Genomic DNA, 26,173 nt, shown 5'->3' on the forward strand with positions numbered 1-26,173 from the left:
CATGATTTATATTTACTTCTATCGGGGTCTCCCCTCAACCTCTGGCATTCCAGAGAAAACAAACCTAATCTGTCCAAAAATAGACACAAAGTCAGACTCAAGAAGGGTCCTGACCCAAAACATCACCCATACTTTTGTCCAGAGATGCTGTCTGATCCGCAGTGTTATTCCAGCACTTTGTTGTCTATCTTCGGTTTAAACGCACATCTGTAGTTCATTTCTACACACCAAGGCTGTCCAACCTCTCCCTGCAGCTAAAACCCTCCAGAGATGCTGCCTGACCCGCTCAGTTCTCCAGCATTTTGTGTCTATCTTCGGTGTACAACGAGTATCTGCCATTCTTTCCCACATCATTCTGGGAACCCTCCTCTACACCCTCTCCAAAGCCTCCATCAATAGAATGCATAATAAGGAAGTACAGATGCTGGTTTACACCAACGATAGACACAAAATGCTGGAGTAACTCAGCGGGACAGGCAGCATCTCTGGAAAGAAGGAATGGGTGACGATCTTCAGTCTGAAGAAGGGTCTCAACCTGAAATGTCACACATTCCTTCTATTGATTTCTCTAACTCAGGTAGCCCTGGCATTCCCTCTCTCTCCATTCCTCCCCCACCCAAGTCACACCAGCTTCTTATTTTCACCCAACAAATAGCTAACAATGTGTCGGAAGGAACAACAGATGTTGGTTAAAACCGAAAATACACACAAAATGCTGAAGTAAAAAAGGACAGCATCTGTGGAGAGATGGAATGGGTGACGTTTAGGGTCAAGACGTCTCCTTTATGGCCAGTTTCCTTTATCATCGTTACTTTTTTGCATCTCTTTCATTCATTGTTCTACATCTCCCTTTCTACACCATCTTCTATATCTCTTGTTTCCCTTTCCCATGACTTTCAGTCTGAACAAGGGTCTCGACCCAAAACGTCATCCATTCCTTCTCTCCACGGATGCTGCCAGTCCTGGTGAATTATTCCGGCTTTTTGTGTCTATCTTCGGGGTAATGTCCATGTCTTGCAGATAACATTTCTTCAGACAGATCTCTATTGCAAGGCATTAACTCAGGAGATGCTTCTACCACTCCCCCCCACCCCTGCTCTGACAGAACTTAACAACCGTGGGAAGAATGGAACAAGTAATCTTACCATTAGAAAAACTGGACTAATAACGACCCAGCATATCTGCCATAATTTCCCAGGAGTGAACCCAATCATTTCACTAATATCTTTGCAGAATTGTTTCATACCTAAAGCATTGAGACAAAAAGTGAACATGAATCAACACATGTTGAGCAAACACTTGAACAAAACACAATGTAAAGGGGCAGCGAATTGTGGATGCAGCCCAGACCATCACACAAACCAACTTCCTTTCCTTTCTTTCTTTTAAAATCTTTTTATTGTTTTTTTTCCAAAAAAACATAAACAAAACATAAAAAACGGAGCAAAAATAATAATGATAAAGATAACAATTATATTGATACATAGGGATCAGGATTACATGAATAACAGGTATAACCTAATATGAGACTAATATATCAAAATACACATTGAATATGGACCTCCCGGTCTCTAGGTAAATATAGTTAAATCTTTAAAAGAAAACTTATATATGTAGAAAAAAACCGCAAAGATAAAAAGACAAAAAGAGGGAAAAAAGGAAGAAACAAAACCCCCCTAAACTAAAGGAAAAAAAAGGGGGAAATAAATAAATAAATAAATAAAAAACAAAGCAAAACAGAATCTGAACTGAGAATTTCAACAATTTAAGTGTTTCTCGTCAAGTTCGTTCCACCATATAAAGGTAAAATAGATTTTATAACGGTTAGAGAGGGAGCAATTTATGTTGTATGAAAGTGTTGATTACATTTTCCCCAAATCTTATCAAATTTAACCAAGGGTTCAAGACGCTTCGTACGCCCTCAATACGCCTGCCGGCCGACAGGCCGTTGACGCGCGGGATATTCGGACAGTGCAAGCCAGCGAGGACGGTGAAAAGCAGCATGGGGAGCAGGCGATCTTTGACTTCGGCCAGTGTGACAGAGCGGTGCCGGGGGGGGGTTAGTGGAGGAAGTAAAATCGCTAGTGAAATGGGAAAAATGTCGGTCGCTAGCGAAATGGGACAAATGTCGGCGTTTTTGGAGGAGTGCCAGGCGGCAGTAGCCGTTATGGCCGCTGACCAGCAGGAGGCGAAAAAATGAGGGAGTGGGGGGGGTCAGGGTCGTTGAGGAGTGGATGAGCGAATGTAAAAGTGAAATAGCTAGCGAAATGGTAAAAATCTCGGCATGTTAGCATCTGGTTTTGGCGGAGTAACGAATCAAAGGCCAAAAAAATGACATACACACACACACAGTATATAGATATCTATTTGTAATTTCAAAATCATAAATAGTCATTATTAACCCATTCTGATAAGGGTTCAAATGTAAAAAAAATCCAAAATTTCGGTTTGATGTGGTAGCGGAAAAAGGGGTAGAGTAGCCTTCAAAAAATGTCTAATTTGTAAATATCTAAAAAAGTGTCAATTAGGTAAATTAGATTTATTGGAGAGTTGTTCGAAAGACATAAAACAACCATCCAAAAACAAATCACGAAAAGCTACTAATCCCTTCCTCTTCCATAACAAAAAAACTTGATCAGTACTAGAAGGTTGGAAGAGAAAATTGGATAAGATAGGACTCGATAAGATAAAATCATTTAGTCCAAAAAACTTACAAAATTGAAACCATATTCGGAACGTATGTCTTATTATTGGGTTAGTCGTATATTTATTCAATCTCATAATTGTAAAAGGTAACGTGGCCCCTAGAATAGAAGCCAATGATAGCCCTTGTAAGGATCACGTTCAAGGTTTATCCATCCTGGGCATCGGGTATCTTCTAAATCCTTTGTCCAAAATGTTAGATAACGAACATTGACTGCCCAATAGTAGAATCTAAGGTTCGGCAATGCCAAACCACCATCTTTTTTTGATTTATGGAGTCTGGAATTTTTATTCTGCCATATATATGAAGAAATTTTGGAATCTATAATATCAAAGAAAGATTTGGCAATAAAAATTGGTATCGTCTGAAATAAATACAGAAATTTAGTTAAAATGAACATTTTAATAGCATTGATTCGGCCAATTAAGGATAAGGACATTGGTGACCATTTAGTAAACTGATGTTTAATATGGTCAATTAAAGGCATGAAATTAGCTTTAAATAAATCCTTGTGTTTCTTGGTGATCTTAATACCTAGATAAGTAAAACTTTCAGTAGTCAATCTAAGTGGAAACTGTTCATAATTCGAAACAAGATTATTTAATGGAAAAAGCTCACTCTTACTAAGATTTAGTTTATAACTATAAAAACTACTAAATTGATTAAGTAATGCTACTATTGCCAGAATAGATTTCTCAGGGTTAGAAATGAATAATAACAGATCATCTCCATAAAGAGATAGCTTAATGTGTCTTATTCCTGCGGACAATACCAAAAATATTAGGGGCTAAAGGTTCCAAAGCAATATCAAATAATAAAGGACTTAAGGGACAGCTCTGTCTAGTACCTCGAAAGAACCTGAAAAAAGGGGATCTCTGATTATTAGTAAATACAGAATCCTGAGGTATATGATATATCAGCTTGATCCAAGAAATACATTTTGGACCAATCTTAAATTTTTCAAGTATATTAAATAAGTATTCCCATGCTACTCTATCAAACGCCTTCTCGGCATTGAGTGAGATGACACATTCTGGGGTTTTATTTGACTCTGTATATACAATATTCATTAATCTCCTAAAAAGTATGAGTAACGATTTTTAATAAAACCTGTCTGATCTTCAGAGATAATTTGCGGTAAAATATTTTCCAATCTCATAGCTAATATTTTGGAAAGAATTTTGAAATCTACATTTAACATTGATATAGGTCTATATGATGTCACTTCAGTAGGGTCTATATCTTTTTTAAGAATTAAAGAAATAGATGCTTCATAAAAAGATTGTGGTAATCTATTCCTTAAAAAGGCTTCGTTAAATACCTTGCATAGCCAGGGAGACAATAAATTTGAAAAATACTTTAAAAATTCACTGTAAACCCATCTAAACCGGGAGCTTTACCAAAATTCATTGAAATAATTGCTTTCTGTATTTCCTCTTCCGTGATGGGTTCAGCAACAAGAGATTCATTATATGGTAAATATGGTAAGTTCAGTTTCTTTAAAAACTCATGCATTATATTGGAATCAGTAGGAAATTCTGATTAGTATAGGGAGGTATAAAATTCCTGAAAGGATTTATTAATTTCGTCATGGTCTACAGTTAATGTACCATCCCGTTTACTCACTTTAGTAATCTGACGCTTGGTTGACACCGCTGTCAACTGATTAGTAAGTAATTTACCAGATTTTTCGCCATGTATATAAAATTGACTTTTGGTTTTAAGTAGCTGATTCTCAATCGGTGATACTAATAACAAATCATGTCTCAATTGAAGTTCAACTCTATTCTTATAGAGCTCTAAACTAGGAGCTTTTGAATATCTTTTATCAATTCCTTTGATCTCGTCAGCTAGTGTACGTATTTCTTTTTGAGTTTGTTCTTTTAATCCCGCGGAGTATGAAATAATTTGTCCACGAATGTATGCCTTAAAAGCATCCCAGACTACACCATTGGATATTTCTTCAGTAGTTTGTCAAGAAGTAAAAAGCAATCTGATCTTTCATAAAATTAATAAAGTTTAAGTCTTGAAGCAAAGTAGCATTAAATTGCCATTGTTTAGCACTAAACTTGGAATCAGGTAGTTTGATTGATAGTTTTTTTTTTGTTTTTTTTTAATAATATTTTTATTAGAAGTAGACATATTATAAAGTATAGTTACATATTATAGTAAAAAAACTTTTCATATACATCAGTCATACATTATTAAAATTTTCAATTGTCGATTACTTCTGCTTCTAGTGTTTTGTTTTATATAGAAAAAGAAAGAAAGAGAGAATAAAGAGTTACAAATAACAAAAAAACAAAAAAGGTGGAATGGATTACTTATAATACGTCCTTGGAGATAGGTTCGTAGATTATAAAGTTTGACTTTTCATCTAATCCCGAGTTCAAGTTTCAGTTGGGTTTTCGTGCTGGGCCAATCTATCCCGTCAGATAATTAATGAATGGCGCCCATATTTTATCAAAAAGTTCTTGTTTGTCCATTAAGACAAGTCTAATTCTTTCTAGATATAGGGTCTCCGACATTTCCACAATCCACATTTTAATTGTGGGGGTTATAGGGCCTTTCCAAAATTTTAATATTAATTTTTTCCCGGTTATTATACTGTAGTCGAGGAAATTTCTTTGGCTTGTTGTGAATGTTAAACTTCTGATATTCCAAGTATTATTAATTTTGAGTTTGGATCCAGTTTTGTATTAATAACTTCTGAAATTATTTCAAAAATATCAGTCCAGAAATGTTTAATTTTTATACAATTTGCAAACGTATATGTTAAATTAGCATCTAGATGTAGACATTTATCACAAATAGGAGAGATTTGAGGGAAGATTCTATTTAGTTTTTATTTGATAGTTTCAATGGTGCGTGATCAGAAATAGCAATTGCATCATACTCACAAGCAGTGACCGATGAAACTAGCCGAGAATCTATTATAAAATAGTCAATCCTAGAGTAACTATGATATACATGAGAGAAAAAGAAAACTATTTGTCATTTGGGTGTAAGAATCTCCAAACTTCTAACATTCCAGAGTCAAATAAAAAAGAATTAATAAAACTAGCAGATTTATTTGGAAGCACTTGATCAGATGTAGACCTGTCAGTCAAGGGGTTCAGACAGCAGTTGAAATCTCCACCCATTATTAAAAAGTGTTCATTTAAATTAGGAAAGGTTACAATTAACTGTTTAAAAAACTCAGGGTGATTTTTGGTGCGTAGACATTCACCATATCAACTTTTTGTTTATAAAGAGCACCGGTAATCATCAAAAATCTGCCATATGGATCAGAAATTATTTCATAGTGAACAAACAGAATTGAGGAGTCAATAAAAATAGAGACTCCTTTCACCTTAGCCTGTGAATTTGAATGAAACTGCTGTCCTCTCCAAAATTGAAGAATGGTAGATTGTCATCTTGCCTTACATGAGTTTCCTGAACAAAGATAATCTGAGCATTTAGTCTGTAAAGAACTTTAAACATTTTTTCCTCTTAATGGGATGGTTCAAACCATTCACAATCCATGAAAGGAAGTTAATAACTTTATCCATATTGCTTGTAAAAATCATGTGGTATGTAGGGTTAATTTCTTAAAGCCTAATAGTTCATGATATTGGAAGAAGAAAAATCTGGGGCGGAGCCAGAAGTGGCGACATTTCAGACATTTTTGTAGTTCAGCTTTTGCACAAATGAAGAACACTATATAAAGAACAAAATACCCCCCCCCCCTCTGTAAAGCCCGAAACTGACCAATAGACAGTCAGTAAGCTACCTACTCCCTTCCCTAACCCCATCTCTCCTAGCAACCGCACCCAACGTAGAGAAGATCGTATTTTGCCACTCCCGAGCCATAGCACGTTCATTGTTATCGTTTGAAGGAGAGAAACAAAAAATACAGGCTGGCAATGGAGTAGATGTGCAAGTGCTACATAGTATTATCCAAGGTCAAAATATGAAAAACAAGAACTGCGTTCTCTTAGTTTGTCTAACGACAGGCAAACATGAATTAACAAACAAATTCTTAAAAATTAGTATATATATAAAAGAAAAACAACTCGTCCAGTTAAAATTCTTAATCATTATCAAACGATACGTTGTCAAAATAGGAACAGTAAATCTCCAATTATTACTTAATCAGCTATCAATTACTCCCCTTCCCCCTCGTGACTCTCAAAAAAGCTGGAAGCGTCTTGAGGATTGTTAAAAAATCGAGTGTTACCGTTGAAAAGACGTATACGCAATCTAGCTGGGTATGGTAAGACTGGGCACAGCTTTTTCTTAAACAGATCAGACATTACATTATGAAAGGACTTTCTTATTTCCAAAAGCTCGTAACTATAATCAGGAACAAACCGAAACTTGCATCCGTTATATTCAACCACGCCCAACATTTTTGCTGCCTGGAGAATATTCTCCTTCATTTGCAAAAAGTGAAACCGAATAATCAAGTGTCTCGGTTTATTACCAGATTTCTTCCCAATCCTGTGTGCGTTATCATAAAACGGAAGGTTTTCATTGTGCTCAATGTTGAAAGTTTCCTTTATCATTTTGAAAGCATATTTTATAACATTATCTCCTTCTTGACCTTCCGGCAAACCAACAATTCAAATTCAAATGACGGCTTCTGTTTTCCAGGTCCATATTTTTAGTCTTGTATTGCTGAAGTGCTCGAGTATTTTCATTCATTCTCCGTTCCAGTTTTTCAATCTTCAAATCTCTCTCCCGGCCCAGGGTTCGCAAGTTATCAATTTGATCCTTTTGTTCACAAAGTTCATCTTGTAACAAAGACAGTTTTCCTTGGACTTCCTTCAATTTGGTCGAAACTCTTTCACCATTCATCTTCCAAACTGCCAAATCTTGTTTTCATTTCATTTTTCAATTCATTGTTCATTTTCGATATTGCTTCTATGATACTAGAGCCAGAAGCTGTGGCTGCGGTTGTGGCTTTCCCCTGTTCCTTCCTTGGGGAGCCTCCTTTCCTTCTTGTCTCCATCCTTTTCACAATTAAGGCGTGTAAAAGTGTTATCAACACTTTATGAATACTCTCTACCCGATCTATTCCTCTCTATAAGATCATGGTTCATAGTTTTTATTAACTAGCGCTAATTAATTCCATTGTTTGTGGACATTTTTTTATGATCTTTCCCACTCACTACATGTGGAATCAGCCTTGCACAAGTGCAGAGTAACTTACCGTAAAACCAAGACACAGCAATGGCCTCCAGAAACACCACAACAATAACAGCGGTTCCTGTGGCATATACTTCAAAGAATTTCACCACGAATACTCCACCCTGAATTGAAAGTAAATAAGACCTTGCTGTGAATGGTTTGCAGAGCAGAGGAACAATGGCTTAGGAATTCAGTAACATCAACAGTTCAGTTTAGTTTATTGTCACGTGTACCGAGGTACAGTGAAAAGCTTTTTGTAGCATGCTAACCAGTCAGCATAAAGACTATACACTATTACAATCGAGCCATTTAACGTGTATAGATACATGGTAAGGGAATAACGTACAGTGCAAGGTAAAGCCAGCAAAGTCCCGATCAAGTCAGAGGTTCATCAAAGAATTAAATAGTAGTTCAGCACTGCTCACAAGGTGTGGTAAGATTCTCTATCACTTATGACCTTGTGACAATTTAAGGGCAATTTTTTAAACACTAGTAATATTAGAAATTTGAAAATGTGGTTTTCTGTCCCTGTCTGTGACGCTGTGAGGCAGCAACTCTACCGCTGCGCCACATTGCCACCCTCAGTTCTCCTCTCCCCTCTTGACATGATTGTACTCATGTGTAATATGATGTCATAAGATGCCATTCGGCCCTTCCAGCCAGCACCACCATTCAACATGATCCTGGCTGATCATCTACAATCAGTACCTCATTCCTACTTTTTTCTATATCCCTTGATGCCTTTAACCCTAAGAGTTAAATCTAACTCTTTCTTGAAAACATCCAGTGGATTGGCCTCCACTGCCTTCTGTGGCAGAGAATTCCACATAAGGTCGTAAGGAATAGGAGTAGAATTTGGCTATCTGGCTCATCAAGTCTACTCCACCATTCAATCATGGCTGCTCTATCTCTCCTTCCTAACCCCATTCTCCTGCCATCTACCCATAACCCCTGACACCCTTCCTAAACAAGAATCTATCAATCTCTGCTTTAAAAATATCTACTGATATTTAATAATAATAAACCAGAATCAATAAAATCCCACTTACAATTGTGCTTTCCATTCCAGTCAAGCATGTGCTAAACAGATGTAGCTGCCTCCATATTTAACAGTTTACAGTGTACTATGTGTACTGCATGTTTACAGTGTACTGGGTGTACATAGTCCGCTGTGCTGCAGCAAGTAAAAATTTCATTGTTCTATCTGGAACATATGACAATAAAACACTCTTGACTCTTGATTTAACAATTAAGATTAGACCTTTACACTTACATAGGTGAGGGTGCTCATCGATCCCAGAGTGCAGATTATGATCAGTACCAGCACAAACCACTTTCGCCGTTTTCTCAGTAAGTCCGGATATTCATCCATTACTGCGGTGATCACACCTTCCAGACCTAAAAACTAAAGATCCAAAACAACATCTTACCAAAATATGCTGAAAGAATTTCACCGCTATGAATTATAAGTTGAATATCATGTATAGCTGGAGTATGCTGCGGGTCAAGACAGCATCTTTAGAGAAAAGGAATAGGTGACGTTCCAGTTCGAGATCCTTCTTCAGGCTGAGAGTCAGGAGAAAGGGAAACGAGAGATATAGACGGTGAGGTAGAGAGATATAGAACAAATGAATGAAAGATATGCAAAAATATAACAATGATAAAGGAAACAGGCCACTGTCAGCTGTGGGCTAGGTGAGAACGAGTTACAGACAATGAGACTCAACAAGACGACTTTGAAGCTGTTACGACTTGGATGGGGGATGGAGAGAGGTGGAGTGCAAGAGTTACTTGAAGTTAGAGAAATCAATATTCATATCACTGGGGTGTAAGCTGCCAAGTAAAATATGAGGTGTTTTGCTCCTCCAATTTGCATTTGGCCTCACTCTGACATTGGACGAGGCAGGACAGAAAGATCAGTGTGGGATTTGGAGGGGTAGTTAAAGTGTTTAGCAACCGGGAGATCATGTAGGTCCAGGCGGACTGAGTGAAGGTGTTCAGCAAAATGTTCTTTCCGCTGGCTGTTCAGCTCGCAACAAAAGCTTTTTACTGTACTTCGGTACCCGTGACAACAAACTGAACTGAACTGTACTTAACATACCTACAGTGAAGGAAGGAACTGCAGATGCTGGTTTACACCGAAGATAGACACAAAATACTGGAGTAACTTAGCGGGACAGGCAGCATCTCTGCAGAGACGGAATGGGTAACGTTTCGGGTCAAGAAGTCTTAACCCGAAACATTACCCATTCCTTCTCTCCAGAGATGCTACCTGTCCCGCTGACTTACTCCAGCATTTTGTGTCTATCACATACCAACTGTCATCATGCTAATAATTTTGCATTCACTGTCAATACTGTGAAACTAATTTTTTAATGGGAATGCACAGTGGCGCAACAGGTAGAGTTGGTGCCTCAGAATGCCAGAGACCCGGGTTCTATCCTGACTATAGGTATGTTACAAAACCTACCTGAATCGTCGTTGAGAATCTGCCCCAGGCCGTGTGTGTGATTTTGACGCTGTTTAGAGGGGGCGGGTTTAAAACGCGATTTTTACTAGGCTGTTGCAATCGAAAATGTTCAGCCTAGTAAATCATTAACGAAAAATCGCTGAAAGACCCCGTCGCAAAAGGTATTATTAGTTTTTATGGCCTTGTATAATAGTTATAGTAGTTTAAAAAATCACTCTCTAAACCCGCGACCTCTCGCAGCCCCAGGGCTTTATAAAGCAAACAATTAAAGGTATGTACCTTATTTTTACATTAAAAGGGGCTTCTTAAGAACCCTGTATATAAAGTTTTCTATAGCGAGTAGCTCATTTTGGGCTCTTTATATCCCGCAGTATTTTTCTGGGCATTTGAGGGCACAAATCCAGCGCAATGTGAACGTTCTAAACCAGCGCGTTCCACAGGATCCCACTAGAAAGCCGATTTAAAATGGACTTTAATTTACAGCAATTGAACACTAAATTCCTTCCATTTGGCCTATAAATTAATGTAAATGAGATTTAAAAATCATGTTTTATTGTGAATTATTTGTGAATATTATTTGGACACTTAGGCTATTTAAAAATGTTAATCATTTATTAAGAAATGGATAGATGTTTAGATCTAGTAATTGAAGTTTGAAATTAGCTACAATTTGGGTAACTAACTAATTATATGCTTTAATTTCAGGTCATCCAAGTAAGATTATTTTATATTTGTTTCAGAATGGTTCAATCTATGATAACTGAAAATTTCATTCAGTTCTCTTAATTTTTAAGAAGGTTATGGGCTTTTGACTGTCCATGATCACAGCTTTTTTGTTATGTCCATAGAAAATCAATAGGGAACAAGATGCTAATTTCTGAGTATGAAAATGGCCATAACGTTTTTATTACTTGAGATATGAAAGTGAATTATGTGTCAAATTAAACTTATTTTTATGCTTTATCTGATGGGATAAATTGCAGACTTGATTTTTTAAATCTCAAAATTTTGTAACATTGCTACTGACTACGGGTGCTGTCCGTATGGAATTTGCACATTCTCCCTGTGACCGCATGGGTTTCCTCCCACACTACAAACACATATAGGTTTGTAGATTAATCGGCCCTCTGCAAAATTGACCCCAGGGTGAAGGGAGTGGATGGAAAGTGGGATAACATAAAACTAGTGTGAAAGGGTGATCAATAGTCAACATGGACTCGATGGTCTGAAGGGCCCATTTCATAAGTCATGGGAGCAGAATTAGGTCATTCAGCCCATCAAGTCTACTCTGCCATTCAATCATGGCTGATCTATCTTTCCCTCCTAACCACATTCTTCTGCTTTCTCCCCATAACCCCCGACACCCGTACTAATCAAGAATCTATCTGCCTTAAAATATCCATTTACTCGGTCTCCACAGCCTTCTGTGGCAATGAATCCCACAGATTCACCATCCTCTGACGAAAGAAAACCCTCAACGTATCCTTTCCCAAGGTACTTCCTTTTATCCTTAGGCTGTGCCCGTTGGTCCTTGACATTCAAACCAGTGGAAACATCCTCTCTACATCCACTCTATCGAGGCCTTTCACTATTCGATTCGTTTCAATGAGGACCCTCCTCATCTTTCTAATCTCCAGCTAGTACAGTGCGGTCAAACGCTCATGTTACGTCGGCGCGGACTTCGTGGGCCGAAGGACCTGTTCCCACGCTATATGTCTGAAATCTAAATGGCTAAAGTATAACATCTCTTTCTTATAACGGAGTTGAAATACAAATTTTAGTTCAGTTCAGTTTAGTCACGTGTACCAAGGTAGTGGAAAGCTTTTGTTGCATGCTAACCAGTCAGCGGAAAGACTATATACATGATTACAATCGAGCCATTTACAGTGTACAGATACATGATAAGGGAATAACATTTAGTGCAAGGTTAAGCCAGCAAAGTCCGATCAAGGATAATGCGAGGGTCACCAATGAGGTCAATATTAGTTCAGCACTGGTCTCCGGTTGTGGTAGAGTGATTCAGTTGCCTGATAACAGCCAGGAAGAAACTGTCCCTGAATCTGGAGGTGTGCGTTTTCACACTTCTGTATGCCTTGCCTGATGGGAGAGGGGAGAAGAGGGAGTGACCGGGATGAGACTGGTCCTTGATTATGCTGCTGGCTGAGTGATTATGAGTAATGGCAATGCTTACCGTGGTGTCCAGACCCATGGTGACGAGCATGAGGAAGAAGATGGCTGAGTAGAAGGAGGATGCGTGCATGTTGGCCAATGCCTCTGCGCAGGAGATGAAGAGAAGACTCGGTCCTATAAGCAGTGGAGAAGTATTCGGTAGTAAAGAAAGCAAACTCAATGCTAGCATTAATTTCAAGAGGGCTTGTATACAAAAACAGGGATGTAATGTTGAGGTTCTATAAGGCCGCATTTGGAATATTGTGAGCAATTTTGGGCTCCATATCTGAGGTAAGATGAGCAGGTCCAGAGGAATGATCCCAGGGATGAGTAGGTTAACCTATGATGAGCGTTTGACGGCACTGAGCCTGTACTCGCTCGAGTTTAGACAAATAAGCGGGGGACGTCATTGAAACATACAGAAGAGTGAAAGGTTTGGATAGAGTGGATGTGGAGAGGATGTTTCCACTGGTGGAATTGTCTAGGACTGGAGCTCATCGCCTCAGAATTAAAGGACGTTCTTTTAGGAAGGAGATAAGGAGAAATTTCTCTCGTCAGAGGTGATTCTCTGGAATTCTTTGCCACAGAAGGCTGTGGAGGCCATCAGTGGTTATTTTTAAGGAAGAGATAAATAGATTCTTGATTAGTATGGGTGTCAGAGGTTATGGAGAGAAGGCAGGAGAATGGGGTTAGGAGGGAGAAATAGATCAGCCATGATTGAATGGTGTAGACTTGATGGGCCGAATTCTACTCCTATCCCTTACATAAATTGCAGCAGTATCTTGATCAATTGGCCAGGTGGGCTGAGGAATGGTTGCATATTGGGCAGTCTAACATGGGCAGGACCTATACAGTGAATGGTAGGGCTCTGGGGAGTGTTGGATAGCAGAGGCATCCAGGACTGCTGGTCCATTATTCCCTGAGAGTGCCCTCACAGGTAGATAGGTTGTAGAGCCGAGTGATTTAGGAGTGGAGAAAAATAGTTCCCTGAAAATGGCGTCACAGGTAAACAGGGAGCGTTGCAGAGCAAAGCTACCTAGGAATTGTAGAATAACCCTCATTAATTCATGCCATTTGTAACCTTCATCGCACAAGTATGCATGCCACCCATTACATGGTATTACGGTACTACACAAAGACTCTCTCTCTCTCGCTCGGGCACTAGTTAGTAAGCGAGACGCAAGTAGCTGGCTGTTGAAATACTCCAGTGTATTTGATGCAATAAACTTGGACTTCATCATGAATGTGTTATTATTTATTGCGCCGCCAATAAACATGGTGTCAGAGTCTTGAATCACATCTCCAACTATTTTGCCTGAATTTATTTTATTTTATTTTTTTTACATCGCATATGGATAATTCCTTATGCAGACCAGATGCTTCGGTGAACGGTGGCGCATCTTCGAGGTGGAATTCGGGATTTTCATTGATGCTGCCCACCCTACCGTTGCGTCAATTCTCCTCAATGTGGCGGGCACAGGATTTCCACTACGCCCCATAACATACTGATCCGGTAACACATGTTGTGACCACAGCAGAGTCCATCAGAGACCTGGCCTGCCTCCTCCGAAAGTTCAGAGACCTGTGCCAACTTTGCACCAACGTTATCGTGGAGCACCACAAGTTTTTTTTCTCGCAGCCAACAAGAGGGTGAAACGGTTGAATCATACATTGGTGCCCTCAAGAGCATTGCATCCACATGCCACTTCCAAGACCGCGACATGCTCATCCATTGCAACCAGTGGATACAGTTACACTACAATCCCATCAAGCGTCTCAAGTTTACAACTTGGAATTTTTCTGGGCAATGAGGCATGCTGTAATATGAACCTAGTTTTCTTCGGCAAAACTCGGTATCAGCTGTCGACCTCTCAAAATCCTGCCCAACAGCCACTGGAACAATACAAAGACCTTTCCGACAATCAGCTGGGCAAGCTTCCCACAGAATACAGCATTGTGATCGACAAGGAAGTTATACCTGTCGTTCATTCTCCTTACAAAATCTCAAATGCAATGAAGGACCGTGTCAAAGTTGAATTAGAGAAATTGGAATCACTGGGTGTAATAGCCCCTATCAACGACCCCTCCTCTTGGGTCTCCACCATGGTTGCTGCAGTTAAGAAGAACAAAGACGGAATAAGGATCTGCATCAACCCTAAGGATTTAAATACTGCCATCAAACGGCCACACCACCCAATGCGGACGATGGAAGAAGTCGATGCCAACCTGGGTAAAGCCAGTTTTTTCTGTCCTAGGTGCAAAGAACAAATTTTGGCAAATTCCACTAGACCATGCATTCTCCATGTTAACCACATTCGTGACGCCCTTCAGAGCTACCGATTTTTACGAATGCCATTTGGCATAAATTCAACCAGTGAGATTTTCCAGCGTACTATGGAACAACTCTTTGATAGCTACCCATGTTACATAATTGTAGACCACATCCTGATCATCGGGCGCAATGCACAAGAACACAACTCAAACCTGAAACAGGTCCTGGATCGTGCCAGAGAGGTAAATCTCAAACTCAACGCTCTCAAATGCAGGTTTCGGGTCGACAAAGTGACTTATGTGGGCCATGTGTTCACCAACAACAGTCTTAAGACAGACCTGTTTAAAACCATTGCCATGAACGAAATGCCAGCACCTACGGTCGTGCCTGCTCTACAACGATTCTTTGGCATGGTAAACTACTTTGGAAAATTCATCCCAAACTTTAGCGAGCCATCAGCCCTGCTGCGACAACTGACCCACAAGGATACGCACTGGTCCTGGCACCAACACCAGCAGAGGGCATTTGAAACCCTCAAACAACTAATGTCTTGCGCTCCAACCCTCGCATACTTTGATTCCAAATTACCCGTCATCCTCACCTGTGATGCCTCCCGGTATGGACTGGGCGCTGCTTGCCTACAAGACGACGGAAAGGGTTCCAGACCAGTTGCCTATGTCTCCCGTACAAGACCGACACTGAACAGCACTACGCTCAAATCGAAAAGGAGCTATTCGCAGTAACCTTTGTCTGCGCGCTTACAATGCATGATGCAACTACAGAGATATAACATCAGACTAACCTACAAACGTGGTAAGGACATGCACTTAGCTGACGGGCACCTCACCCACCCTGCGAAAAAAAACACCTGTCTGATGATGAGCATGAGGGGTACACGGTTATGATGGTCTCCTGCCTCCCATCAGCCGGTTTAGATATCCTAGTGTCACAAAAAGCTGCAGATGAAACACTACAATCACTGGTCAGTCATCCGCCACGGCTGGCCAGACAAACAGCACCAAGCCACAAGCTGTCCAACCATTTTCTATGTCCGTGACGAACTGGTCATTCAGGACGGCGTGATAATGAAAGGACACAAGGCAGTCATCTCAAAGTCTCTTCACAGCAAGTATTTCGACATTGTCTATGGGGGCCATCCCGCTGCAGAAATAACCCTTCAACATACGAAAGGAATGCTGTTCTGGCCAGACATGGCTAACTACATTCTAGAGAAGGTTGCTGTCTGCCCGATCTGCAATAGCTTGACCCCGCTCCAACAGAAACAACCACTCCTCTCGCACCCCACTCCGGACTTACCCTGGTCCACAATAGCAGCCGACATCTTCGAGTGGCATGGCCAACAAAACCTGGTTTTAGTTGATTCTTACTCAGGATGGTTTGAAATCGACCTGCTCAGTACCCCGACCTCAGCCATGGTCCTTCAGAAACTAACTCGTCACTTCTCTGTCCACGGAGCCTCCCTAAAGCTACTCTCAGACAATGGACGTCAGTTCTCCAGTCAGCTCTTCAGAAATTTTGCTAGAAACTGGGACTGTCATCACATTCCCAGCAGCCCCGAGTACCCGCAGTCCAACGGCCTGGCTGAGCGCGCAGTAAAAAGTGCAAAGGAACTAATGGAATGCTCACACAGGGCTGGTTCTGAAGTTTATCTCGACTTACTCAACCTTCGGAACACCATCCGCGACCCTCTCCTGAGATCTGCAGCCGAACGGCTCATGTGATGGCGAACCCGTTCCACTCTGCCTATGGCCAAGCAACTACTAGAACCACTAGTTCGTGCGCCATCAGTTATGCAATCCTAGCTCCACGCAGCCGCAACATACAAAGAAAATACTGATAAAACCAGCTCTGCGCTTCAACCGCTCAACAAGGGACAGGTTGTCCATTTGCAGTCACTCTGAGGTTACGACCGCCTCGCAGTCATTCTGGGGTCCACCCGCGGAACCACGCTCGTACTTGGTCAGTATTGACAACAGCATTTATCGGCGAACCCGCCAACACCTCCTTCTGGTCAATGAACCAGCACCTCCACATCCTTACCCGGACCAGCCTGCCAGTCTTCCCTCACACTCTGCGAATGCTGCTCCAGCGATTCCTCTGCCAGTGTCGGTGCCATCCCGGTCTTCCCCGGTGCCCCAATCTCCACCGGTGTCTTCTCCTCCGCGTTCACCAGATAAGGGACTTGCTTCCCCAGCGAAGGATGAGGTGTCTGCTGGAGGTTATTATCGTACACGTGCAGGTCGCGTCTGCAAGCCAAACCCGCTAATTGGAAAATTTACTGGCTATACCTGAACTGTGCATGACCTGTTTAGTTTTGTGCTCACATATGCAGTAAAATAATAAATGCCGCACCTTATATTGGTGTTTTATCTTTGCTCCACTAACCACTATATATTGTTTACTTCTTTAAGAGGAAGGATGTAGACTAACCCTTATTAATTCATGCCATTTATAACCTTCACCACACAAATATGCATGCCACCCTTTACATGGTAGTACAGTACTACATAACGACTCTCTCGCTCGGGCACTAGGTAGTAAGCGAGACGCAAGTAGCTGGCTGTTGAAATGCTCCAGTGTATTTGATGGAATAAACTTGAATGTGTTTTTATTTATTGGGCTGCCAATAAACAGGAATGCTGGTACATAATTCCATGATAGTGACTAACACAAAGCTCTTAACGTGAACCTAAAATGAAAAATGTACTTTATCAACAGATTTGGATTTCAAAAAAAGCAAGTCAAAAAATTATTCTTGACAATATTGACAAGTTGACCTGAATCCCAGACAATTTTGCTGGCTACTTATATTGTACAAGATAGTCAGATCATAGTTTTCAGTGTTAAAATAATGTACATCGTGGACATATTCCTTCTCATTCCTAATCAGCAGAGAATTTACGTTCTCCCCGTGACCTGCGTAGGCTTTCTCTGAGCTCTTCAGTTTCCTCCCACACTCCAAAGACGTACAGGTTTGTAGATTAATTGGCTTGGTATAAATGTAAAATCGTCCCTAGTGTGTGTAGGATCGTATTAGTGTGCGGGAATCACTAGTCGGCACTGCCTTGGCGGGACGAAGGGCCTGTTTCCGCACTGTACCTGAAAATTAAACTAAACCAAAATAACGAGATGGCACCCAACCCAGTAATATGGGCCAAACGTGGGCAGGTGAGACTAGTGCAGATGGGGCATGTTGGTCGTTATGGGCAAGTTGGGCCAAAGGGCCTGTTTCAATGCTCTATGACTCAGACTGTTACTACATCTTATAATAAACTAAACTGTATTGCAAACAGTCCAGGCACTGTAAGTTCTAAAAATGCAAGGCTACTCTTTAGTCAGAGGCTGGTGAATCTATGGAATTCTTTGACATTCTTTGACGGAGGCCAAGTCAGTGAATATATTTAAGGCAGAGATAGATAGATTCTTGATTAGTACAGGTGTCAGAGGTTATGGGGAAAAGGCAGGAAAATGGGGTTAGGAGGGAAAGACAGATCAGCCATGATTGAATGGCGGAGTAGACTTGATGGGCCGAATGGCCTAATTCTATTCCTATCACTTATGCCTCTCTTTTGAGTGTCCACTGTACCATTTAATCTCCTGTATTCTTTTCCGTGTGCATTGTTACACATTGGTTTTGAAGCTCAACAAATATTCTGCTTAGAAAACAGGGCAAAGTCAATAGGTTTACTTATTTATTAGTGACAATTGTGTAATTACATGAATCTGATTGCATTACAGAATGGTTAGCCATTCCCAGATATTTATTTTTATGATATGTCAGTTATTGGAAAGAGATAATCAGTGCTTCATATATCTATCTATATATAACGACTCAATCTCTGATCTTGTGCTCTTCCGGTTTGCGGGGATTTTCTATTTGCGCACAAACGGTATGCGATAACGCTGCGAATTTTTGCCCTCTTACTCACCATTCTCCTGTGCTGCGAGTGCAACACGTTTCAATCCGATTGATGGTATATTGTAAAAGTTATTGAGGTTTAAAAACCGTAAAAACCTCGCATGCGCATATTGCTGTCAGTCGCCGCCACGCAGATTGGTCTCCTATCCTGTCTCAGGAAGGAGCGTCGCCTGGGCACCATCGCCGCACTGATTGGCTGCGTCGGCGATCAATCAGTTGGAGGTCACCATGGTGAAGGAGTGGCGCCAACCCCACCCCACCCCCGGCACAGCGAGCTCGGGTCCATCGAGGATCAGGTCCGCGAGTGCTTCGGCCGCCTTCAGCCATGCCCGGGGCGAGTACGAGAACCAGGCCGAGTTCCAGGCCCTGGCGCTGCTCTACTCCCTGGGTAGGTGCTGGGGAAGGGAATGGGAGTGAGGGGAGGAGAATGAGGTAAATGAGGAGGGAGATGGGGTGGTAGAGGGAGACGCGGGCGGAGGCAGCGCCGAGCCCCGCTGTCTACCCGCTGGCGGGCAGCGCTCCAGCGGCTCCTGCCTGCGGGCGCGGACACCGGGAGTGGCCTAACGCACCACAGCGTTACATGGAGAGAGGAACGCTGCAGCCCGGCCCACAGCACATGGAGGGGGGGAGAAGATTGGGGGGGGGGGGGGGGGAAAGAGAGAGAGAGAGAAGAAGTGGGGATGGGGAGGGGAGCGAGGGATTAGGGAGGGGGGAGAGAGGGATGAGGGAGGGAGGGGGAGAGAGGCTTGAGAGAGGGAGGGGGAGAGAGGGAGGGGAGAGGGAGGGGAGAGGGAGGGGGAGGGAGGGGGGGAGGGAGGGAGGGAGGGAGGGAGGGAGGGAGGGAGGGAGGGAGGAGGGAAGGCAGAGGGAGGGAGAGAGGGAAAGAAGAGTGAGAGGGAGGGACGGGGAGAGAGAGGGAGAAGGAGGAAGGAGAGAGTAAGGAGGAGAGAGAGGGGGAGGAAGAGAGAGAGAGGGAGGGATGAGGGAGGGGGGGGAGGGGGGGAGAGAAAGAGGGGGGAGGGAGAGAGAGAGAGAGGGGGGGGAGAGGAATGAGGGAGGGAGAGGGGAGAGAGGGAACGGGTTGCGTTGTGAGAACAGGTGAGTGGTGGAATATTGCGTTGGGAATATGTGTTGTGGAATACGTGTTGTGTTCGGGGACTTGGCCTCCCGTGTGACAGGGACCCAACGGGTCCCACTTAGTCTAGTAGATGGTTAAAGATCAGCTTCTATATTTACTATTTACCACTTTAAGGTTTGGTGGCACAATAATGAACCAGCCTTAGTTTAATTGTTTAAGCCTATGCATAAATCGCAAAGGTTCATTGGTCTTCCTGCTTCTCTCAAGAATCACTTTTAGTTTAGTTCAGAAATACGACAAGGAAACAGGCCCTTCGGCCCACCAAGTCTGTGCCGACCTGCGATCCCCGCACACTTACACTATCCTACACACACTAGGGACAATTTACATTTTATATCTAAGCCAATTAACCTACAATCCTGGACGTCTTTGGAGTGTGGGAGAAAACCGGAGCACCCAGAGAAAACCCACGCAGGTCACAAGAACGTACAAATTCCGTACAGACTGCACCCGTAGTCAGGATCGAACCTGGGTCTCTGGCGCTGTTATGCCACTGTCCCACTTAGGAAACCTGAACGGAAACCTCTGGCCCCAAACTTTGCGCCCCACCCAAGGTTTCCTTGCGGTTCCCAGAGGTTGCAGGATGTTGCAAGTAGTGAAAGCAGGTAGGGAGACTGACAAAAACCTCCGGGAACCTCCGGGATTCGCACGGAAACCTTGGGTGGGGCGCAAAGTCTCCAGAGGTTTCCGTTCAGGTTTCCTAAGTGGGACAGGGGCATAAGGCAGTAACTCTGCTGCTGCGCCACAATGCTGTCCACACGTTGAAGGTAATTTTCTGTTTCCAACAGTGCACGTCACCCCTATCTACCTCAGGAACAATACGGCAAATTGACCCGAATGGAACTCAGAACAGTACAGCACCAGAACAGGCCCTTCATAATTTTATAAACTTTTTTTGCATGATATCCAAAAATATTTCTTATTTGAAGATACGTTGTGCGGTTTCTTGCAAGAAGGATGCAATTTAAAAAACAATGTTCATGAAACAATTAAGGAGTTGGCGATGCGATCTCACCCAAATCTTTGGCCACTTCTGAAACATGTTCGCTCCTCTTCTCTGCCATGTAGCCCAGGATGGTGAATATAACAAAGCCGGCGAAGAAACTGGTCAAACAATTCACAGAGCTGGTGATTATTGCATCCCTACAGCACCAAGAGAACACACAAAGATCATCATGTCTGTCATCATGTACTGTCTCCGCCTCTTCCTTACTTTGTCCCGACCACCACCACACCCGAACAGCAGTCTGAAGAAGGGTCTCGACCGAAAACGTCGCCTATTCCTTCTCTCCATAGATGCTGCCTCACCCGCTGAGTTTCTCCAGCATTTTTGTCTACCTAAGGTCATCATGGAGGTAGGAAATGCAGATGCTGGTTTACACCAAAGACAGACACAAAATGCCGGAGTAACTCAGCAGTTACTCAAGTAAGAATTTCATTGTTCTATCTGGGACAGATGACAATAAAACACTCTTGACCCTTGGGTCAGGCAGAGATAACCCGCAAGTCTTTGGAGTGTGGGAGGAAACCGGAGTATCTGGAGAAAATCCACACAGGTCACAGGGAGAACATACAAACTGCGCACAGACAGCACCCGTGGTCAGGTCTCTGGCGCTGTGATGCAGCAACTCTACCGCTGCGCCACCGTGCCGCTCCTGTGTTCTGGAGACAATTCTTGGTGAGCTGTTCATGACAGCATTAATCTCTTCCTTCATCTCATAACTGGGGAGGCAAACTGTTTTGATATCTGTCTGCTTATAAAATAAGTAAACTAGAGCATAATGTACAGAGAAAGATGGCTACACACACTCATGTTGGAGTCTAAAACAGGAATGATTTATTTCCAAGTCAAATGTCACTGACTGATTTACTGAGCATGTGCGAGAATGAGCACAGCTCATATGCATAAATTACATGGATATTGTCACACAAACCATAGTCATAGTCACACAGCATGGAAACAGGACCTTCGGCCCAACTTGCCCACACCGGCCTACATGCCCCATCTACACTGGTCCCACCTGCCTGCATTTGGCCCATAACCCTCTAAACCTGTCCTATCCTATGGACAGTAACAATGGAAACACACACACACACACATATATATATATATATATATATATATATATATATATACACACATATATATATACACATATATATATACACATATATATATATATACACACACATATATATATATATATATATATATATATTATTATATGCATTTTCTGTCTACATATACACATATCTCCACGTAAATACACACACAATATATATATATAGCTCGCATAGAAACAAGCTCAATGCAGGGAGATGTGTGTGTATTCATTTATATATATCTATGTATATATCTATACATGTAAACATACACACATGTATGTGTGTGCATGTGTATATGTATGTGTGTGTATATATATATATATATGTGTGTGCGTGCGGGAACTTTTGAACTCAGCGGGCAAACAGCAGCAAATTGTCGCTCCCTTCAGTTTCACCCCACTTACACCCCTCTGCTTCCCGGCCATGTGTGTGACCCCTTCCCTCCCCTCTCCAGCTCCCCGCTCATTGCACCGGCGCAGGGGCTTTGCACTGTCTTCACGTCGGCGATTCTAGCAGCGCAGTGCAGTCACCGGAGACGTCAGGACCAACGGGACACCGACCCCCAGGCCCACCGCAAGCACGGAGATCCCAGAGACCCACAGCCAGCAGCAGCCCAGCCCCGTTCCAACTCCAGAGGAAAACTGCAAACTGGCCGGAGACGTCAGGACCACCAGAAGCCGCTCCCCGATGGGCCGCTACGGCGACAAGTGGCAGTTCGCCCACAGCCCGAGCTGCGCCCTCTCATCGGGACACCGACCCCCAGGCCCACTGCAAGCACGGAGATCCCAGATCAGCAACTCCAGCCCAGCCCCGTTCCAACTTCAGAGGAACACGCAGTGTATGGGCAGAAGCTGATAGTGTGGAAGGTACTTCTTGTTCTTGGGGTCGCGCAGCTCGGGCTGTGGGCGAACTGCCACTTGTCATCGTAGCGGCCCATCGGGGAGCGGATTCCTCTGGAGTTGGAGGGGGAGGGGGGTATTGTGCTGTTTGATCGCCCCCTACTATCCCAGGGACAGGGAGACAGGACGTTCACCGAGGGCGGCCCGCAGAGGTGACAGCGGAACCTCCGGTCGGTCCTCGAAGAAAGGGGAACTAAATCCCCATTCATAAAAGAGAAGGTGAGAGTATATTGCGCGGGAGGGTTAATAATTGACAATCTGCTGCTACCTGCCCGCTGAGTTAAAAAGTTCCCACGGTAGACACGATACACAGTGTATCGTGAGTCTTGCGTGGGAACTTTTAAACTCAGCGTGCAGGCAGCAGCAGATTGTCATTCCCTTCAATTTCACCCCACCTACACCCCTCTGCTTCCCGGCCATGTGTGTGACCCCTTCCCTCCCCTCTCCAGCTCCCCACTCATTGCACTGGCGTGGGGGCTTTGTACTGTCTTCACGACGTCGATCGCTGCAGGTCAGTGCAGTCACCGGAGACGTCAGGACCAATTGGACGTCGACCACCAGGCCCACCGCAAGCACAGAGATCCCAGAGACCCACAGCCAGCAGCAGCCCAGCCCAGCCCCGCTCCAACTTCTTCTGCCGGGATCAAGGCGCAAACTCGCGACCTTGCGGATATGAGCCGAGCACTCTACCACTGAGCCAGCCATTAAAATCTACGCAAAAAAATTTCCATTCTGAAGACCGACAAATTCTGAATTACGAAAGGTGTCTGGTCCCAAGGCTTTATACACATATATGTATTAAAAAAAACATATATGTGTATATCTATATATGTGTGTGTGTGTGTATATATATATATATATATATATATGTGTGTGTGTGTATATATATATGTATGTATGTGTGTGTGTGCGCGTATATATATATATATATATACACGAGTGTGTGTATGCATTTGTGTGCACACTCATATATATATACTAGACTAAGTGGGACCCGTTGGGTCCCTGTCACATGGGAGGCTTGGCCCCCCAAGCCAATATTCCTCTACTCACTCATAGCCCCCAACTACACAGGCACAGCTTATTTCCCCTCATCCCTTGCACTCTCCCCCCCTCCTCTTCACCCTCCCTCCTTCACCCCTCCCCTAATCCCTCCCTCACCTCTCTCTCTCTCTCCTTTCCCCTAACCTGTCACTCCCTCCATAACTCCTCTCCCCTCTTATCCCTCTCCTATTGTTCTTTCCCCCACTCACCCCCCCCCTAATCTCCCTCTATTCTTCCTCCTCTCCCACTTTCCCTCCTCTCCTCCTCCCTCTTCTTTTCCCTATCCTCCTACCTTCCCCAATCTATCCCTCACCTCTCCTTTCCCCTCCCCCCACCATAACTCCTCTCCCCTCCTCTCCCTCCATCCCCTCTCCTCCCCAAGTCTCCCTCCCCAGGATCTCAAGGTTGCCGTTCCTCTCCCTTCTTGCGCGCCCCGGATGAGCATCAGCCGTCAGCACCCTCAGAGCTGGTTCTCGGATTGGCACCAGCAGCTGTGGCCGTGCCGGCGTGAGCGGGAGGGGGGGTGGGGGGGGAAAAGAGCCATGGGGGAGAGGGAGTATCACAGGGGAGGGGGGGAAGGAGCCAGCGTGAGGCACCAGAGGGGAAGGGGCTGGTGCTGCGGGGCATTGCGAAGGCGGTGCGTTTGGGACGCACAGCGGACGCTTGTTGTTCTACTCTGCTGGAATCAGATTCACCGCTTTCTATTTGGTGACATCGCCGCGCCGTGCCTAGCTACTTCCAGACCCTCCGAAAATTGTGTCTGGTTGGATACCTCCGCCGGCCTCGCTCAGCTCCAGTAAAGATGCGATGGCACCGGAAGGGGCGGACCATTCCGGGGAGTGACAGGAGACGAGACTAATCCGCACAGCGCTGATTGGCAGGAGACGAGATCGATTTGCGTACGCACAGTTTTTACGATTTTTAAACCTCGCTAACTTTTACAATATACCACCGATCGGAACGAAATTTGTTGCACACGCAGCTCAGGAGAACGGCAAGTGAGCTGGTAAAATATCGTAGCGCTATCGTGTACCTTTTTTGCGCAAATAGTAAAACCGTGCAATCCGGAAGAGCTCAAGATCAGAGCTTTAGCTATGTATAGAAAAAAAAAGATATACATATATATACATATAAATACACGCACATCTCCATGCATTGAGTTGCAGAAACCCAGTGTGAGCCAGCTTTCAACAAGGAAGTTCTCATGGTAGCCCGGACAAGACGGCCATGCTACAGCAGTAATCCACGCACGGACTTGTAGTAAAAGGTAAAATGCTGGAGTAACAGGCAGCATCTCTGGAGAGAAGGAATGGGTGACGTTTTGGGCCGAGACCCTTCTTCAGACCTCTCCGGAGATGCTGCCCGTCCCGCTGAGTTACGCCAGCATTTTGTGTCTATCTTCAGTTTAATCCAGCATCTGCTGTTCCTTCCAGCACACTGACCTGAAGCAGTTGTCGTCGAATTTGTTGTAGCTGGCAAGTGCTATCAGGACACCAAACCCGGGGCCCATCGAGAAGAAAATTTGTGTAGCCGCGTCAATCCACACCTGCAAGGCAACGAACAGAGGTCACACTAAACCAACTTTTCAGATCGCTACAGAAATTAGAGTCGTAGAGTGATACAGTGTGGAAACAGGCTCATCAGACCAACTTGCCCACACCGACCAACATGCCCCATCTACACTAGTCCCACCTGCCCATGTTTGGTCCATGTCTATAAACCGTGTGAAAGAAGGAAATGCAGGTGCTGGTTTAAACTGAAGATAGACACAAAATGCTGGAGTAACTCAGCGGGTCAGGCAGCATCTCCAGAGAAAAGGAATAGGTGTCGTTTTGTGTCGGTGTCGATGTCTGAAGCAGGATCTCCCCATAACCTACGTGGGTTTTCCCCAGGTGCTCCGATTTCCTCCAACACTCCAAACACGTGCAGGTTTGTAGGTTAAATGGCCCTCTGTAAATTGCCTCTAGTGTGTGGGGAGTGAATGGGAAAGTGGAATAACATAGAACTGGTGTGAATGGTCGGTGTGGTCTCGGTGGGTCTCTGGCGCTGTAAGGCAGCAGCTCTACCTGCTGCGCCACCGTGCCACCTTGTGTACAAGTTGATTTTGATGAAGACAAACCCCCTCATTTGTTTAGGTTTAATTTTGATGAAAGATAATATTAGTTATTTGCTCGTTCCTTATGAGCAGTGGGTTTTCTCATTTGCTGGTGGACTTTGCTGAGAAGTTGAAGGGTCTCGACCCGAAACATCACCCATCAA

At 43.5% G+C, this 26,173-nt stretch overlaps 1 protein-coding gene across 4 annotated transcripts in view; it reads right to left on the reverse strand.

The window, feature by feature from the left end:
* The window catches only part of LOC129710868 (sodium-dependent serotonin transporter-like), a 63,713-nt gene that overhangs the window by 8,724 nt on the left and 28,816 nt on the right, over positions 1-26,173 (reverse strand). For 3 of the 4 annotated variants that reach the window (XR_008725741.1, XM_055658156.1, XM_055658155.1), the window contains 6 exons: positions 25,357-25,460; positions 20,881-21,008; positions 12,538-12,650; positions 9,150-9,281; positions 7,899-7,998; positions 1,146-1,246 (listed from right to left, as the gene is read on the reverse strand). Coding sequence is in view for 3 of the 4 variants with exons in the window: in XM_055658156.1 (XP_055514131.1) it covers positions 1,146-1,246; positions 7,899-7,998; positions 9,150-9,281; positions 12,538-12,650; positions 20,881-21,008; positions 25,357-25,460 (678 nt within the window). In the remaining variant the exon portion in view is untranslated. The remainder of the gene's footprint in view (positions 1-1,145; positions 1,247-7,898; positions 7,999-9,149; positions 9,282-12,537; positions 12,651-20,880; positions 21,009-25,356; positions 25,461-26,173) is intronic. The other variant, XM_055658157.1, reaches the window with a different exon arrangement.

The sequence above is a fragment of the Leucoraja erinacea genome, chromosome 28 (assembly GCF_028641065.1).
Source record: "Leucoraja erinacea ecotype New England chromosome 28, Leri_hhj_1, whole genome shotgun sequence".
Taxonomy (NCBI): domain Eukaryota; kingdom Metazoa; phylum Chordata; class Chondrichthyes; order Rajiformes; family Rajidae; genus Leucoraja; species Leucoraja erinaceus.